A 17,583-nucleotide genomic window follows, 5' to 3' on the forward strand; every position below is an offset into this window, starting at 1 on the left:
AGCTTTACAACAATTTGACTATAAAAATGCTTTACAACAATATGACTATACAAAATGATTTACAACAATTTTACTATACAAAAGTATTTACAACAATTTTACTATACAAAATGATTTACAACAATATGACTATACAAAATGATTTACAACAATTTGACTATACAAAATGATTTACAACAATTTGACTATACATTATGCTGTATATATATATATTATACATGCTTCATGAACTGTATGAGGTAAAATTTTTATGACGTTTTTATTGAACATGTAATCATGGTATTATTAAATCTTACGATGGAAGCACTGATAACTTACAAAACTCCCTTCTCTAACATGTTCAGCATGGCTTTCAAAATAATAATATTTTTATTTCTGCACGGTCACAAAAATATATAAGTACCCAATATTTACAAGTTTCCGACATCATTGCACACTCACAATTTTCACGTTGGTTCGAAATATGTTCGTGTGGTGATGATGACAGCGATTATTACGGTTAAATTTGGGGCAGATCTATCCCCCCCGCCCACAAAATTTATATTCCGAAAACCGTTCTCAACAGATATAGGTTGGTGGTGTCCATTCTGAAAGCCATTTTTTCCATGAGGATGTTTGGGGTGTCTATTCCAGAAGCCGTTCTTAACATGGGGAGGTTGGGGGTTGGGCAATACCAACAACAGTGGAACTTTTTTACAAGGGAAGGGCATGCTTCCACCAGAAAACGCCGGTTAATATTAGTCTCATTGACTATAATATATCATGCTGTATCATGCATGTATCATGTATCATGCTATCTGTATCATGTATCATGTATCTATCTGTATCATCTATCTGTATCATGTATCATGTATCTGTATCATGCATGTAGCATGTATCATGCTATCTACTCTGCCGGAAGTACAATTATACAAGGTATTTTATACTCGTATGTTTTCAATTACTTTGTTTGTAGAATGTAAAACTTTCATTTTATTTGGATGCAAAATAATACATTTGAAATAAATTTCGGAATCTTTCTAAATACTATATTTGCATTAAGCAAATTGTGAGGATTTTGTGGATATATTTTGATGAAATTCTAAGTCATTCATTGGAGGTTTGACACTATTTTTTCGATCATCTCATCTTTTAGAATATATCTTCAAACATATAAAACTTAACTTTTAGAGAGGCTTCCAACGGCTGGTTCCAGTGACAAATGCAAACGACTGTTTGGATAAAGCAAAATTATTTTCATTCATTATCGAAAACTTGTCACCTAAACTCCAGAGAAAACCACTGGTTATTGTTAGTAAACAATCAAGGTGTGAACATTCTAAATGCGTAAAAAAACAGACGACTTGTGCGAGAAAATATCACTTCTACTTTTATTATCGACAACTCAACAGCATAGCCATGAGATTCAATTCCGAATATATACAGACACCAAAGTCGCAACGCTACAGAAAGAGCGTCTTTATACAACACTAGAGATGTGGAAGTAATGTTAGAATTGAACTGGCATCCAGAATTCAGCAATTCATTATTTTTTCATAATTATCTAATTTAATTATTCATGTGCTATGTGTGTCACCAATCTATCTTGAGTCCTGTATTCTTTTCAGGTTATGCTCAGACTCAATTTTCACGGAACACCGAAGGAGTTTTTCCGACATTTGAAGAATATGCCTGGCTTCTATAATAGTACAGTGGTAAGTTGAGATAAAAGTATCGACCCAACCCTTCACGAGGATTAGCAGTGAGGATCACACAGGTAAAAGGGTACGCCTTTTTTACCTTCGCCCTTTTTACTCGCGTGAAAACATAGTCGACAAAAAGTAGTATTAGTAAAAATGTCACGTTTAAAACAAATATTTATTAATTGTTCTGTAACGAACTAAAAGCGCGCACTGGTAAAATGGCACAGAAAAATACTACGGGTATTTATTATCAGCGTTCTTTTATCCTTGTGCTTAGGTAAAATGATTTGGGTAAAAATGGCACAGATGAAAAAAGTCATAGATGAAAAAAGTTTTAAAAATGAAAGAAATATATATGTACAAAGGCAGAGATATTGCATGTCGTTTCTTCAGATAAAAACTCGCTATCATTTGAAGTAATGCCATGTTCATTATTATCCCATCCCGCAACGTCCAAACATTGAAACAAAGTATTGTGTCCGAGAATATCAGATTCAACTGAGATTGAAAAATGAAACGATCAGTTACTAAGTTACTGTATAGTTTTTTATCTGACATGGACGAACAACGCCGTAGTTGTTTCCCAGTAATGTCTAGGGATTAATAGCAAATTCGGCAATCCTTCATGATTGCGTAAAACGGTCGAAATTAATGGCTTTCGGCCAATATTGTCATGCCATCTGGTAAGCAACTATCTTTCTAGAGCGACTGATGGAAACTAGGCAGAATCGATTGACTGTTATTACGCCGATGTAGACGACCGATGCTGAATCTGCAAAGATGGAATGCTGAATCTGCAGGAGATGGGATGCGGGGCAAACTTGCCAACAGTCTGACTGCAACAACATTGCAGTGAATGACATAAACGGAATTCCGACCATTGGGAATCAACAATCCTGAAATTTTCATTGTCTAAAAAGTTTCCCAGTAATGTCTAGGGAATGGCGCTGGTACAGGTGGTACGGAGTAGTGCGGCAACTATTCTCGCACAAGAGACTTTACGATCATCGCAAACATGGATCAGTTCCCAAAATAGTTGGTATTTCCGATTGGCCAGCTTCTAAAGATTGTCAATTGTCGTCCAAATTGATGACTGTTGACGAGTATAAGGATAAGGATTCGGCGTATGAAAAAAAAATCATCGACGAAATCTACCGAAACGTGAGAAGGAGGAAATGCCGGTAGCGAAGGATCAGTTGCCAGCGAACCGAATAGGAAATTAGTAGTCTGAGGTTCTCCAATATCATCGAAATCAACGTCACTGGCGGAGAACGTTGGATTATGAGCGTCGATTATATGGAACCAATCTACCATGGACTCTAGTTAAGATGATGCATTATGTAAAGCGGCAACTTCTTCACGTGAGCGATAATGGTGTCGCCCAGTTCTGTTTTCTAAGACAACTACCAGTTGTTAATTGTGAGAATCAACTGTCAAAATGATGTCGTCGAGAGCTGAAACTATCCTAAAGTTTTATGAAAAAGCAAGTGTGCTTCCGTGCATATGTATGTGCGTCCGCGCGCGCGTGTGTGTATGTGTGTGTGTGCGTGCGCGCGTGTGTGTGTGTGTGTGTGTGTGTGTGTGTGTGTGTGTGTGTGTGTGTGTGTGTGTGTGTGCCTGCGTAGGTACATAAACTGTATGAACACCTGAATATTTTTTATTTGCAGACGGAATTCCTCAATGGTTACCACGACATCATCAAACACCGTGTCAATCCAGTCCTTTTCCAGATCTTTAAAAAAATTCCATTAAAAGAAGTCAGGTGCGTATTTATTATCAAACAAAACATCAACGCATACATTATACTTTGTCCCGCTCACGCAATATTGAACTTCACCTGCTCAAATAGATGAGTAATTCATACGTTGACACGCGCACATGCCAGTGAACTTTATGCTCCTTCCTCTGTTAAAAATATCGTAATCTGTTTCACTTCTCCATTCTTTGCTGAACAGGGGCACATTCATTTTATGTTTATTTTATGAAAATTGTCAACTGTTATTGATCATAACAAGTGCTGCGATCCGTTTCTTTTTTGACATTTAATCTAACGTTATGGACGCCATATTAAAGACATAATATGTTATTCAACATAAGATAATAGAGAAATTCGGTACGAAAACAAGCCTGTTAACATTTACTTCCAGCTTGAACTATAAGCTAATTACAACGTGACCTATGCTCATTTCGGATTCATTCACTTATATTTTACGAATCAGCTGATTCCATTGTTGGCACTGGTTTCCCCGAAGTCAGAATTCTTTCTAGGCAGAAATCGTCTACTTACGGAAGGAACCACTAGAACATTCAAAGGGAAAGTGTTTCTCTGGGGCAGACGGGATTCGAACTTGGCACACCCAGGTCGGTAGTCCGTATCGTTAATCACTTAACCATCAGCACTTCCCATTTCTGACTTAGTTTCAATTATTTGTTTATTTAGATTTTTCTTCAACAGATTTTATGCTGTGATCTTGCTTCAACTTTGACACCACACCAGGTATTCAGTCTGCATTTAAAATGAAATAAGAAGTCATTGACATTTTATCTCATTTTAACTATTATTAACTTTATTTTTTCTCATTTTTTACAGTGTTGTGGGAGTATCAAATGATTCTCCGTGGGGAGCGTACGGTAAAAATAAATTCCTTGTCAACATCAAATGGCCGGAAGAAAGGTGAGCGATTCTACAGCATTTTGAACCCTCCATCCTCTTTTGTTTCGCAACTTTTGATAAATTCATCCAAGGACTGTTTATACTATAATATGCAAAGTATAGTCAGTTGCGTTCTCGATTTTTTGCTATCGATCGCTTTCTTCTTATAAAATCAATCTTGGATTCTGGTTTGAGAAAGTGTTCTTGATAGATCGTTGCATCGTGTTGTTAAGAATAATGCAATTCGATTTAATTTTTTTCTGAAAATAATTTCAGCGAGTCAGAATTATTTTCATACAGCTATCATTTTTAAAGGAACGATTTATTCATTAACTAGCGAGGGATACCCGGCGTTGCCCGGGTGTTTGTAGGTGTGTGTGGTGTTAAATAAAAAAGAAACCGGGGGTGGGTAGGATCGAAGCCGAAGCCCTGAGGCGAAGTTTGAAAATAAAATCGGCCAGCCAGAATGAAGCATTGTTAAAAGCGAATAACTGAAAGATGTTTGAAAGTCGTCGAGCGTTACGACGACGACGATGACGATGTAAGCATTGTTATAAGCGAAGTAAGAAAAGAAAACAACGTTTTAATTAAGCGGGGGAGTAATCAAAACATCGAGAAAAAACACAAAAAAATCTAACGTAAGGCAAACGAACGATGAAAACAGAAAACGAACACGTGAAAAATGACTTAAATAAGCCTTTTTCGATATTAAAATTTTAAAAATCGGTGGATACCCGGGTGTTTTGGGGTGTCGCTAAGAATAAGCGAAGTAAAAAAAAACAGGAAAACGAACGTTACGTGAAAAATGGCTTAAATAAGACAGGGTTCAATATTTAAATTTAAAAAATCGAAAAAAAAAACATCTCACACCACGATTCGAACCCAAAACGTTTAGATAATGATCCAAGGCCTTAACTACCTGAGCTAAAGCGACGTATATGAAATTTGTTCGGTTTTTCAACTATTTAAAGTAAATCAGGTCACGACGTCATGACGTCATCTGACGCATGCGTTGTTGACTCCCCCCTGTCGAAAACTGTCGATTTCGGGGTGAAAAAGTAAACGTCTCTCTCTCTCTCTCTCTCTCTCTCTCTCTCTCTCTCTCTCTCTCTCTCTCTCTCTCTCTCTCTCTTCGTCTTCCTTACTCTAAAGAAAATGCGTCTGGCTGTTTTTTTTTTTTTTGTAAAAACTTCGATTGTTAATATTTTTTGTAAGCGTATTTTTTTTTGGGGCCCCGTATTTATTTGGGCAGTTATGAATCGATTTAAAATATGTAATGTTTAACATTAGAATGTCACTTTCCCCCCCCCCTGCAGAAAATCGATCAGTTGACGCACTTCTGATGGTCCTTTTGGGCCAATTTTTTGATATTTGTCGTCCGGAGGGTGGCGCTTTAATATGAGACCAGTTTTGTTCCGTAGGTCAAAAGATTTTAGCAGACACATAACATACAAACATACATACATACATTTTCGCTTTTATATATATACTAGCGAGGGGTACCCGACGTTGTCCGGGTGTTTTTCGGGGTATGTGAAAAAAACCCGAAAATGTGAAAAAAAAACAGGTGCCCGTGATAAAAAACGAAGCCTTCACGACGCGCTGTTGGAAAATAGTAAAGTGTTTAAAAAAATCTTTTTTTTTTTAAACACTTTACTATTTTCCAATTGCGTGTTTTTGATTGACGTGACGGCGATAGATATTCACCAGTTAACATTTTGTGCGGGACAGTTTTGAATGAGGTGAATAAATCGGTTTGTTTGTTTTTAAAAACCCGCTCCCTGTTTATTAGGAGGAGTGAAATGAAAGCTACAGTCTGATATGACGAAGTCGACATTGAACAAACGTTACTTAGCTCTCTTGAGCCAACTGGATTTCGGCCTGTTATATTTATTTGCTTCCCCACTGAGCAAATTAGGCACAAGGCCGTTTTTTAATGTGGAGATTGAGGGAGGGGGAGGGAAATGGGAGCTGGATAGTAACTGTGGTCGTAGGGTGATCCCTACCTTGACCAAGTTCAGATATGTGGGGTTACCCCCACATATGGTCTTTGCTAGTCATAGCTGGTCTTTGCTTGCAGCATCTGCCGGAACAGATACTACACTTTGATCTTGTCCCCCGTGCCGCCGAAGCGGGGGGGCCTTTTGGCCTGTGGTATTTATTTGCTCCCCCACCGAGCAAATTAGGCACAAGGCCAATTTTTAATGTGAGGAGTGAAGGGAGGGGGAAGGGAAAAAGGGGACCAGCTCCCGAGAGGAGGGAAATGGCAGCTGGTTAAAGGTCAAGCATGTGGGGCTGCCCCCACATCTGGTCTTTGCTAGTCATAGCTAGTCCTAGCTAGTCATAGCTTGCAGCATCTGCCGGAACAGATACTACACTTTGATCATGTCACCCGGGCCCCGGAGGGCGCGCGGGCAAGCGGCCTGACGGCCTGTGATTAGAGTCGAGTTTTGCTTTTTTTTATACCGAAAACCGAATGTAATGCATGCCGATGTGGGAAATGTCGAATAATTAACGTTTGAAAGTCAATAAAATTAAATAGACAGGCGAGCTCCGTGGGTAATTTATAGATGATATAAAAAGTTTTAAGATGTTGTGAACCGAGCAAGCGCTTCTCTGAAAGAAGCCTTTTGTGGACATCAAGGAAAAGCGTACGTACATACATACATACATACATACATACATTTTCGCTTTTATATATATAGACTAGCAGGTGTACCCGGCGTTGCCCGGGTGTTTGTAGGTGTGTGTGGTATTAAATAAAAAAGAAACCGGGGAGGGGGGTAGGATCGAACCCGAAGCCCCGAGGCGAAATTTGAAAATAAGATCGGCCAGCCAGAATGAGTTAGTGAAAGGTGTTTGAAAGTCGTCGAGCGTTACGACGACGACGACGACGATGACGATGTAAGCATTGTTATAAGCGAAGTAAGAAAAGAAAACAACGTTTTAATTAAGCGGGGGGGATAATCTATATATATAAAAGCGAAAATGTATGTATGTTTGTGTGTCTGCAAAAACTTTCGACAGACACAACAAAAATTCACAAACTTGGTCTTATATGTAAGCCCACGTTCCGGACGACAAATATCGAAAAATTGGCCCAAAAGGACCATCAGAAGTGCGTCAACTGATCGATTTTCTGCAGGAGGGGACCCCCAAAGAAGTGACATTCTAATGTTAAACATTACATATTTTTAAATCGATTTATAACTGCCCAATAAAATACGGCCGCTAACTCTTCTACATAAAGTATACATGCGGTCGTTTATTTTGGGTCAACTTGTATTTAAACCCCGCTGAGTCTTGGCGTCAGCAACCTCTAATGGCCGTCTTAATTTACAATTTAAAAATGTTGTTATCGGTAAAAAAAAATTAATTAAAGCTAAACTATGAACTTCTACGCTATGGCGCCGTTACCAAAGTTATTACCACATTCAAAATAGTAAGACTCGATAGTTAAACGAAAAATAATAAGCCAAATATGTGAAGTAAAAAAAAAAAATGCGCTTACAAAAAATATTAACGAACGAAGTTTTTAAAAATAAAAACAGCCAGACGCTATTTTCCAGTCTTTAGAGTAAGGCAAACGAAGTGAGAGAGAGAGAGAGAGAGAGAGAGAGATGTCTAGATAGATTCGACAGGGGGGATGGTCAACAACGCATGCGTCAGATGACGTCATGACGTCGTCACCTGATTTACTTTAAATAGTTGATAAACCGAACAAAATTTATATACGCCGCTTTAGCGTAAGTAGTTAAGGGTTGGTTCGTTATCAAAACGTTTTGGGTTCGAATCGTGGTATGAGATGGTTTTTTTTCGATTTTTTACATTTAAATATTGAACCCTGTATTATTTAAGCCATTTTTCACGTAACGTTCGTTCGTTTTTCTGTTTTAATTAAAACGTTGTTTTCTTTTCTTACTTCGTTTATAACAATGCTTACATCGTCGTCGTCGTCGTCGTCGTCGTCGTCGTCGTCGTCGTCGTCGTCGTAACGCTCGACGACTTTCAAACATCTTTCACTTCTGGCTGGCCGATTTTATTTTCAAACTTCGCCTCAGGAGTTCGGCTTCGATCCTAGCACCCCCCCCCGTTTATTTTATTTAACATCACACACCCCTACAACACACCCGAGCAACGCCGGGTACCCCTCACTAGTCAAAACATAAAAAAACACAAAAAAAACTAACGTAAGGCAAACGAACGATGAAAACAGAAAAAAGAACACGTAAAAAATGGCTTAAATAAACCTTTTTCGATATTAAAATTTTAAAAATCGGTGGATACCCGGGTGTTTTGGGGTGTCGCTAAGAATAAGCGAAGTAAAAAAAAAAAACAGGAAAACGAACGTTACGTGAAAAATGGCTTAAATAACACAGGGTTCAATATTTAATTTAAAAAATCGAAAAAAAAAAACATCTCACACCACGATTCGAACCCAAAACGTTTAGATAATGAATCAAGGTCTTGACTACCTGAGCTAAAGCGACGTATATGGCATTTGCTTGGTTTTTCAACTATTTAAAGTAAATCAGGTCACGACGTCATGACGTCATCTGACGCATGCGTAGAATCGGTCATCGTTACGAGAAACCCGTTTTTGTTGACCCCCCCTGTGGAAAAATTTCGATTTCGGGGTGAAAAAGTTAACCTTTTTGGCCAATTGTTCGATATTTTTCAAGCGAATGATGGGGCTTCGATATGATACCTAGTTTGTGAATTTTCGTCGGGTCTGTCGAAAGTTTTTAGCAGACACACAAACATACATACATACACACAAACATAATACATTTTCGCTTTTATATATATATAGACTAGTTGGGGGTACCCGGCGTTGCCCTGGTGTTTGGAGATGTGTGTTGGTGTGGGGGGTTGTAGATTAAAACAACCCTGTTAAAAAAAACGTTGGCCGGTTGTTTGGAGGTGCAAAAGAAAAAAAATAGTTTTAGTATAAAGGTAGGCTTGAACCCCAAACCTTTGACGCGAAGGTGGAAAGGAAATGAATGGGAAGAAAAAACCTGCGACCTAACCATCTGGACCACAGGGCAGATGAATTGATAAGTGTGTTAAGTTTACGTTTATAAACCGAAATTAGCAGGTGGGACAACGTCAAGTTGCGTGATGTTTGACCTAGTTTTGCGCTGGAAGCCAGTTTCTGTTTTCCCCGCTACGCGGCGATCAAAAAATATCTTGAACGGGTAAATTACAGCGAAGTAAAAAAAAAAACACAAAAAAGAAAACGAACGATGAAAACAGAAAAACGAACACGTGAAAAATGGCTTAAATAAACCTGTTTCGATATTAAAATTTTAAAAATCGGTGGGTACTCGGGTGTTTTTGGGTGTCGCTAAGAATAAGCGAAGTAAAAAAACACAAAAAAACAGAAAAACGAACGTTACGTGAAAAATGGCATAAATAAGACTCGTTCAATATTTAAATTTTAAAAATCGAAAAAAAAAACATCTCACACCATGATTCGAACTCAGAAGCTTTGAACCAACGCCTTAACAAACTGAGCTAATGCGACGGACATGAAATGTGTTCAGTTTTTCAACTATTTAAAGTAAATCAGGTCACAACGTCATCTGACGCATGCGTAGAATCGGTCAAGAGGGCCGTTTTTGTTGACCCCCCCCTGTCGAAAATTGTCGATTTCAGGGTGAAAAAATAAACGTTTTTGGCCAATTTTTTGAGCGAAGGATCGAGCTTCAATATGATTTTGTAAATTTTTGTTGTGTCTGTCGAAAGTTTTTAGCAGACACACAAACATACATACATACATTTAAATTTATTTATTGAACTATAAAAACAGGCGTGCGCAATAAAAGTTAACTCTGCTGCTTCCATTTGACCTAATTAAGAAGGTCAAATAGAAGTCACGCAGTTGTTTACCCAAGTTTGACTGTTTTTGTTTTTTTCCCCAACAGATGTTGGGGGGACGGGAACCAGCTCCCAATTGTCCAGATTGAGCAATTGTCTAATGTACAACATTGATCAAAGATGATTGCTTCTGAACATTTCCCGGCGCAATGCCGAGAACGTTGTTCATTGTTAACTTTGAATTAGTTTCGCTAGGAAAAAACCTCATCAACATGCGAGAAGCCAAAATAGCAATAATTTTGTAAAAGTCGACGTAAATAAATCTAAATGCGACGCACTTTCCCACATCGTACATATTATTATTTAGGACCCATATAAACAGTTGTAAGCGATCATAACGACATCGGAACCGTTTGCGAGAAAATCCTTTTGAAGACATACACTAAATGGTCACACACATTTTGCCTTTTATATATATAGATATGGATAGACTAGCGAGGTGTTAAATAAAAAAGAAACCGGGGGTACGATCGAAGCCGAAGCCCTGAGGCGAAGTTTGAGAGTTTGAGAATAAAATCGGCCAGCCAGAATAAGTGAAAGATATTTGAAAGTCCTCGAGCGTTACCACGACGACGATGACGATGTAAGCATTGTTATAAGCGAAGTAAGAAAAGAAAACAATGTTTTAATTAAGCGGGGGGGGATCTAAACATCGAAAAAAAAACACAAAAAAACTAACGTAAGGCAAACAAACGATGAAAACAGAAAACGAACACGTGAAAAATGGCTTAAATAAGCCTTTTTCGATATTAAAATTTTAAAAATCGGCGGGTATCCGGGTGTTTTGGGGTGTCGCTAAGAATAAGCGAAGTAAGAAAACCCCGGAAAACGAACGTTACGTGAAAAATGGCTTAAATAATACAGGGTTCAATATTTAAATTTAAAAACTCGAAAAAAACATCTCACACCACGATTCGAACCCAAAACGTTTAGATAATGAACCAAGGCCTTAACTACCTGAGCTGTTGACCCTCCGCCCCTGTCGAAAATTGTCGATTTCGGGGTGAAAAAGTTAACGTTTCTCTCTCTCTCTCTCTCTCTCTCTCTCTCTCTCTCTCTCTCTCTCTCTCTCTCTCTCTCTCTCTGTTTGCGTCTCTCTCTCTCTCTCACTTCGTCTTCTTTACTCTAAAGAGTGTTACTAAAAATGAAAATGGCGTCTGGCTGGTTTTTCTTTTTGTAAAAACTTCGATTGGCAATATTTTTTTTACTTCACATTTTTGGCTTGTTATTTTTCGTTTAGTTAAACGAAAAATAACAAGCCAAAAATGTGAAGTAAAAAAAAAATACGCTTGCAAAAAATATTGCCAATCGAAGTTTTTACAAAAAGAAAAACCAGCCAGATGCGTATCTAACTATTTTTAACGTGCTAATAACTTTGGTAACGTTGTCATAGCGTAGAAGTTCATAGTTTAGCTTGTGTGAAGGTTAAATTTTTTTTTACCGATAACAACAATGTTTTTAAATTCAGACTGCCATTACAGCTTGCTGACGTCAAGATCACGTGACATGACTCAGCGGGTTTTAAATACAAGTTGACCCAAAATAAACGGCCCTGTGTATACTTTATGTAGAAGAGTTAGCGCCCGTATTTTTGGGGGCAGTTATAAATCGATTTAAAATATGTAATGTTTAACATTAGAATGTCACTTTTTTTGGCCTCCCCTGCAGAATATCGATCAGTTGACGCACTTCTGATGGTCCTTTTGGGCCAATTTTTCGATATTTGTCGTCCGGAACGTGGGGCTTACATATGAGACCAAGTTTGTGAATTTTTGTTCCGTCGGTCAAAAGTTTTTAGCAGACACACAAACATACATACATACATACATACATACATACATTTTCGCTTTTATATATGCAGTGTTACTGCCCAGTGTTTAGAACAAAATATTATATTTTGGATAAAAATTGGCAAGTTTTTAAAAATTGCAAGAAAAAGCACTACCAGGTCAAACTACTGCAAATAAAATATAATCGAACGAAAATATATTTTTTCAATTTTTTAAATTTTATTGATTTCTCAGCTTGGGAGATAGAAAACAAAAAGAAAGAAACCTGACTTCGCCCTCCCCCAATTTTGGAAATCTTGCACACTTGAATGCACTGCGATTGGGAAAACGAATCGTTTGTATCTATCAGGGGAGTACACACGACTTGTCCCTCTTTTCACTAGAACTGATATATCGGCTAATGGAACTCTTTTTGCCGCCATAAAAAGAGAAAAAAATGCTATGAGAACACACTCTTTTTACCGTCATAAAAAGAGAAAAAACTATGAGAACACACTCTTTTTGCCGCCATAAAAAGAGAAAAAACTATGAGAACACACACTTTTTGCCGCCATAAAAAGAGAAAAAACTATGAGAACACACTGTTTTTGCCGCCATAAAAAGAGAAAAAAATGAGAAGACACAGTATACGCCGAGGTTGAGAGGACAGAGAAAAAAATGCTATGAGAACACACTCTTTTTACCGTCATAAAAAGAGAAAAAACTATGAGAACACACTCTTTTTGCCGCCATAAAAAGAGAAAAAACTATGAGAACACACACTTTTTGCCGCCATAAAAAGAGAAAAAACTATGAGAACACACTGTTTTTGCCGCCATAAAAAGAGAAAAAAATGAGAAGACACAGTATACGCCGAGGTTGAGAGGACAGGAGGCGAAATATTGTAGTTCCTAAAAACGACAAAGGAAGCGAAAGACTTTTCAGGTGAATGACATGAAAATATTCTGCATATTTACCAAATATTCTGATATTCGGTGGACGTGGATATATCTTGCTGAATGCCAAAGACATAATAAAAGTTAGATAATTAATGAAATTGCTATGAAATCAAAGAGATTATTTGAACTATTTTCATCAGAACGTCTACAGGTGTCGAAAATATTTGATCGTTTCTTTTCATGAACTTAGAAAATACATCGTGTTGCGGACCAGGATATATCCTAGCTCGCCACAAGAAAATAATGAAACGAATGTAATTGAAGGAAACAAAGACTCAATTGGTGGATAAGATAAACGTCGTTTATTTGCTGTTGAAAGAATGAACGTTTTAGTTATAACATGTGTTCATGTCCGCGCGTATGTAACCAATGTTCGTTGCGGGACTGGTGTTGTAGCAAGAAAAGGAAATGTTTTCATCTCAAGTTCGGGTAACTATCGTTTGTTTGCGCGTGGGAAGAGAAATAAGTATCTTAGTAAAAATGAGAATGATAGTCCAGCGTGTAGACGAAGAAAAGGATATGAGATTAAGCTGTACGCCATGTTAGCAGTCAGCTACGCGGCGGTGTTCTCAGGGACCAGTAGTAGAAAGGGAGAAAAAGAGTGTAGGTACTGTCTGTTGGCTCGTGCCCCATACATAGTAGTAAGTAGGCGTGACACACGCGGTCGGTCTTCGGACCGACCGGCTCGAAAGCTCGGTCTAAAAGAAAGAGTCGCTTGTTGCTCTCTCTTTTATACTCGTTTCCGGAGTGTCTTTTGCGCATGTGCATATTTCCTTTGAAAGCGGAAGTGACGTCGTCCATGTGTGCGTTCGTGTGCGAGTACATATGTGTGTATATTAGCGTGTGTGTATATACACGTGAATGTGAGTGTATGTACGCGAACGTGAATATATGTACGTGTGTGGACGTGGGCGCGTATGTTTGTGTGCGCGTATGTATATGGCATAGCTTGAAATGTGAATGTGTGTTTTTGTGCGAGACTAGAAAAGGCTCGCACAATCGTCAAATTCAAACTTCAGACTCTTATCTCTCGAGCTGATGTGTATATATATATATATATATATATATATATATATATATATATATATATATACATATATATATATATATATATATATAAAGGGGATTAGAACAGAGGTCTAAAGAGCAGAGTGTATTTTAATGTGATAGTAAAATCACTAATGTAATTAAAATACAACAAGAATAAAACAGTGCTCGTTGTCGATATATAATAAGCTCAATAGGCATATATATCCTAGAGCTATTTTAATATTTAGTAAGATGATTGATAATGTATAATTAAAATTAAAAATCGGTTTCATAAGAAGGAAAACAACAAAGTTAATAAATTGTACGATCGTTTCGGAAACGATGTTTTTATTGCGATAGACATTAAGTAATGGACAATAATTTCAACATATAGTTTTTTGAAACATAGTCTCCTCATCAGCAAAAATATTGGTTGCTTTTTTAAAGACACCAAAAATAAGCCTAGCATTTTGTAAGTAAAGCAGGTGTATCTGGAAAATATTTAGATATAAAGGAAATAGTTATTTTATGATGTTGATAAACAAAGTAAGATAAATTGAGAGTAAGAATTAGAATAAAATCATAAAGTTAAATTGCGTTTAAATGTAAGGTTAAAAGAAGATGTTTTAAGAAACATTAACAAATATATATATATATATATATATATATATATATATATATATATATATATATATATATATATATATATATATATACCTTATAATGGTTCGCTTTTTAAAAATCGTAAGTATGATCGTCAGAGCATTCATTTTGTAATTTTCCTTAGAAGTAAACACATTCCAAATCACATTGTATTCGCAGCCCAAATAAAATCTCAGTATAGTTAACCCCCATACTGGCTTTTACAAGGAATGGTGCAACTTTTCCAACTGATGTTATTTCAAGTAACACGAAGCTAGATACTCCACTAGACTAGATGATTTCTTTTCCTGAAATCAAGTAAGGCCAACAGATCAAAAGAAATGTATACTATAACATATTTAAATGGTCAAGTTCCAATAATCTTCCAAACTTCTTTACTAACTCAGCATTTGAGATGTAAAGGAAAACTTTAATGGAATATTCGAATATCTATTTTTCTCACATTGAGATCAAGAGTTAACGCCTAGGATTTATTGAGAACTTCGACTGAAGTAAAATGTAACAAAAATGTGTGTTTTAAAAATCTCTATATGCATATGTGTGTGTGTGTGCGTGTGCGTGTGTGTGTGTGTGTGTGTGTGTGTGTGTGTGTGTGTGTGTGTGTGTGTGTGTGTGTGTGTGTGTGTGTAATAATCACGTTGACAAACTGCTTTCCGTTAGATCACCGAAATTAAACAACGTTGTGCCTGGCCAGTACTAAAGTGTGTGAACATTGAGGAATTCCAGGTGCGGTATTTGCTCTTCGCATATCTCGGATTTGTTTCCATTTATCCTCCTTCATTACCACTGGATTCAAGCAATGTAGCAATGTAGGTTCAGGAGAGATGTGTTTAGAGATTTTGCAAACCTTGCCTCACAATTACACACATAGCTACACTACCAGAGGGTACTTCTTGTCTTTCGAAACTGAACGGAGATATATATATATATATATATATATATATATAGAGAGAGAGAGAGAGAGAGAGAGAGAGAAAGAGAGAGAGAAAAATAAAAAGGAACAATCCAAGTTTCATCAACGTTTCGTCTTTATTTCGAGACTTCCTCGTAATAAAGACGAAACGTTGATGAACACGTAACTCGGTTGATTCCTTTTTATTTCTTTATTTTGTCGGATTTTGTATTAGTCTGATTCTAATGTCCATTTATTTTTACAGCAGAAATGTGAGTCTTATAAACAAACATTTTATTTATAAAAAAAAGTCCAGGCGTTTTAGTGTTGATCTGTTAGATTTTGTTTTCATCTGATCCCTACGTCCATTCATTTGTAAAGTTGCACAAACACGTCAACGAGTGACTGTCTCTTCTACAAATTGTTTGTTTTGGATTGTTTTTCTTTTTTATTCACGTCAAGGCGTGCCCCTATGTGTGTATTTTTGCGTGTCTGTGTACATGTGTGTTTGCATGTATTCTGTATGTATGCATGTATGTGTGCATGCATGTGTTTATTTCCATGTGTACGTAAGCCGTGGTGAAGGCAACCCCTCTGGGAGAAGCAAATCTCTGATTTAAAAACCACAAAGCGGGAGACGAGTACCCGCATTAAGCGGTTTGCTGTCTAACTTGTTGCTGGCTATCTTGCTCTTGCTTGTTACTGGATCTCAACATTTTGAACTGAGAGAGAGATTTAGCTGTCGTATAAAGCTTAAACTCTGTAACATCATCTTTGTATCTCAAGCATTTTTCTATAAAAAATAGTCCTGTGGCGATGAAAAAGTTGTGACGCCTGTAGGCCTTAAATGCTGGAAGCATGTAATAATTGATCTGCCATCATCATATGTATCTATGTTGTATGTATATGTATACACGTATGTTTATATATGTATATGTATGTGTATATGTATGTATATCTATGTATGTGTATATATGTTTATGTGTGTTTGTATGTATATATGTATATATATGTTTGTGCGTGTATGTATACATATGTATGTGTATATATGCATACATATATGTATGTGTATAAATGCATATATATCTATGTGTATGTATATGTCGATAAATGTATGCATATGTGCATATGTGTACGTATTTGTATGTGTAACGTATATGTGTGTATATATGTGTATGCATATGTATATGTATATGTGTGTATATATGTGTATGCATATGTATGTATATGTGTATGTATGAATGTATGTATGCATATGTATATGTGTATGTATGTATGTGTATGTATGTGTATGTATGTGTGTATTCATTGAATTGTAACATCATCACTATCGTCATGATCATTGAGGAATTATACCGTTTTTTTTAAACGCGTCTCTCAATTTAAAAAAAAAACAGCAACAAAAACATCGAGATTCATGACTGCTTTGTTTTACGTTTTGCATCTGTGGGTTTGTTTTCATGTTTATTATCGTGTGTATTTATTGAATTGTAACATCATCACTATCGTCATGACCATTGAGGAATTATACTGTTTCTTTTAAAAACGCTTCTCTCAATTTTAAAAATAAAAGATAAAAAAATAAAAATAGATAAAAATAAAAGAAATAACACAAAAAAACAAACATGTTGCATGCGTGGGATTTGTTTTATCTGGGGTGGAGAGGGTTCCAGAAAGCCATGGTGAAGGAAGCCTCTCTAGGAGAAGCAAATCTCTGATCTAAAAAAAACAAAGCGGAAGACCAGTACCCGCATTAAGCTGGTCTGCAGTTTGATTTGCTGCTGGCTATCTTGCTCCTGCTTGTTGCTGGATATCAACATTTTGAACCGAGAGAGAGACTAGCTGTCGTACAAAGCTAAATCTCTGGAATAACATCTTTGTACAGATACTTCCTCAGACATTTGTTTAAAAAAAAAAAAGAAAAGAAAGAAAAATCCTATTGGCGATGGCTGTCCATATAAACAGGAACAGAAGATATTATGCTAAACGACACCCACTCCAGCTCTGTTGCTGGAATGTGAGAACACTTATTGACAATGGTAAAAGAATAGAACGG

At 36.8% G+C, this 17,583-nt stretch overlaps 1 protein-coding gene across 3 annotated transcripts in view; it reads left to right on the top strand.

Moving 5' to 3' along the window:
* LOC145263165 (uncharacterized) overlaps positions 1-17,583 on the top strand; it is a 1,002,407-nt gene that overhangs the window by 880,080 nt on the left and 104,744 nt on the right. For all 3 annotated transcript variants that reach the window (XM_080120191.1, XM_080120190.1, XM_080120192.1), the window contains 3 exons: positions 1,608-1,694; positions 3,350-3,444; positions 4,273-4,356. In XM_080120191.1, coding sequence (XP_079976317.1) covers positions 1,608-1,694; positions 3,350-3,444; positions 4,273-4,356 — 266 coding nt within the window. The remainder of the gene's footprint in view (positions 1-1,607; positions 1,695-3,349; positions 3,445-4,272; positions 4,357-17,583) is intronic.

Source organism: Euprymna scolopes, chromosome 38 (assembly GCF_053919585.1).
Source record: "Euprymna scolopes isolate OS-2025 chromosome 38, ASM5391958v1, whole genome shotgun sequence".
Taxonomy (NCBI): domain Eukaryota; kingdom Metazoa; phylum Mollusca; class Cephalopoda; order Sepiida; family Sepiolidae; genus Euprymna; species Euprymna scolopes.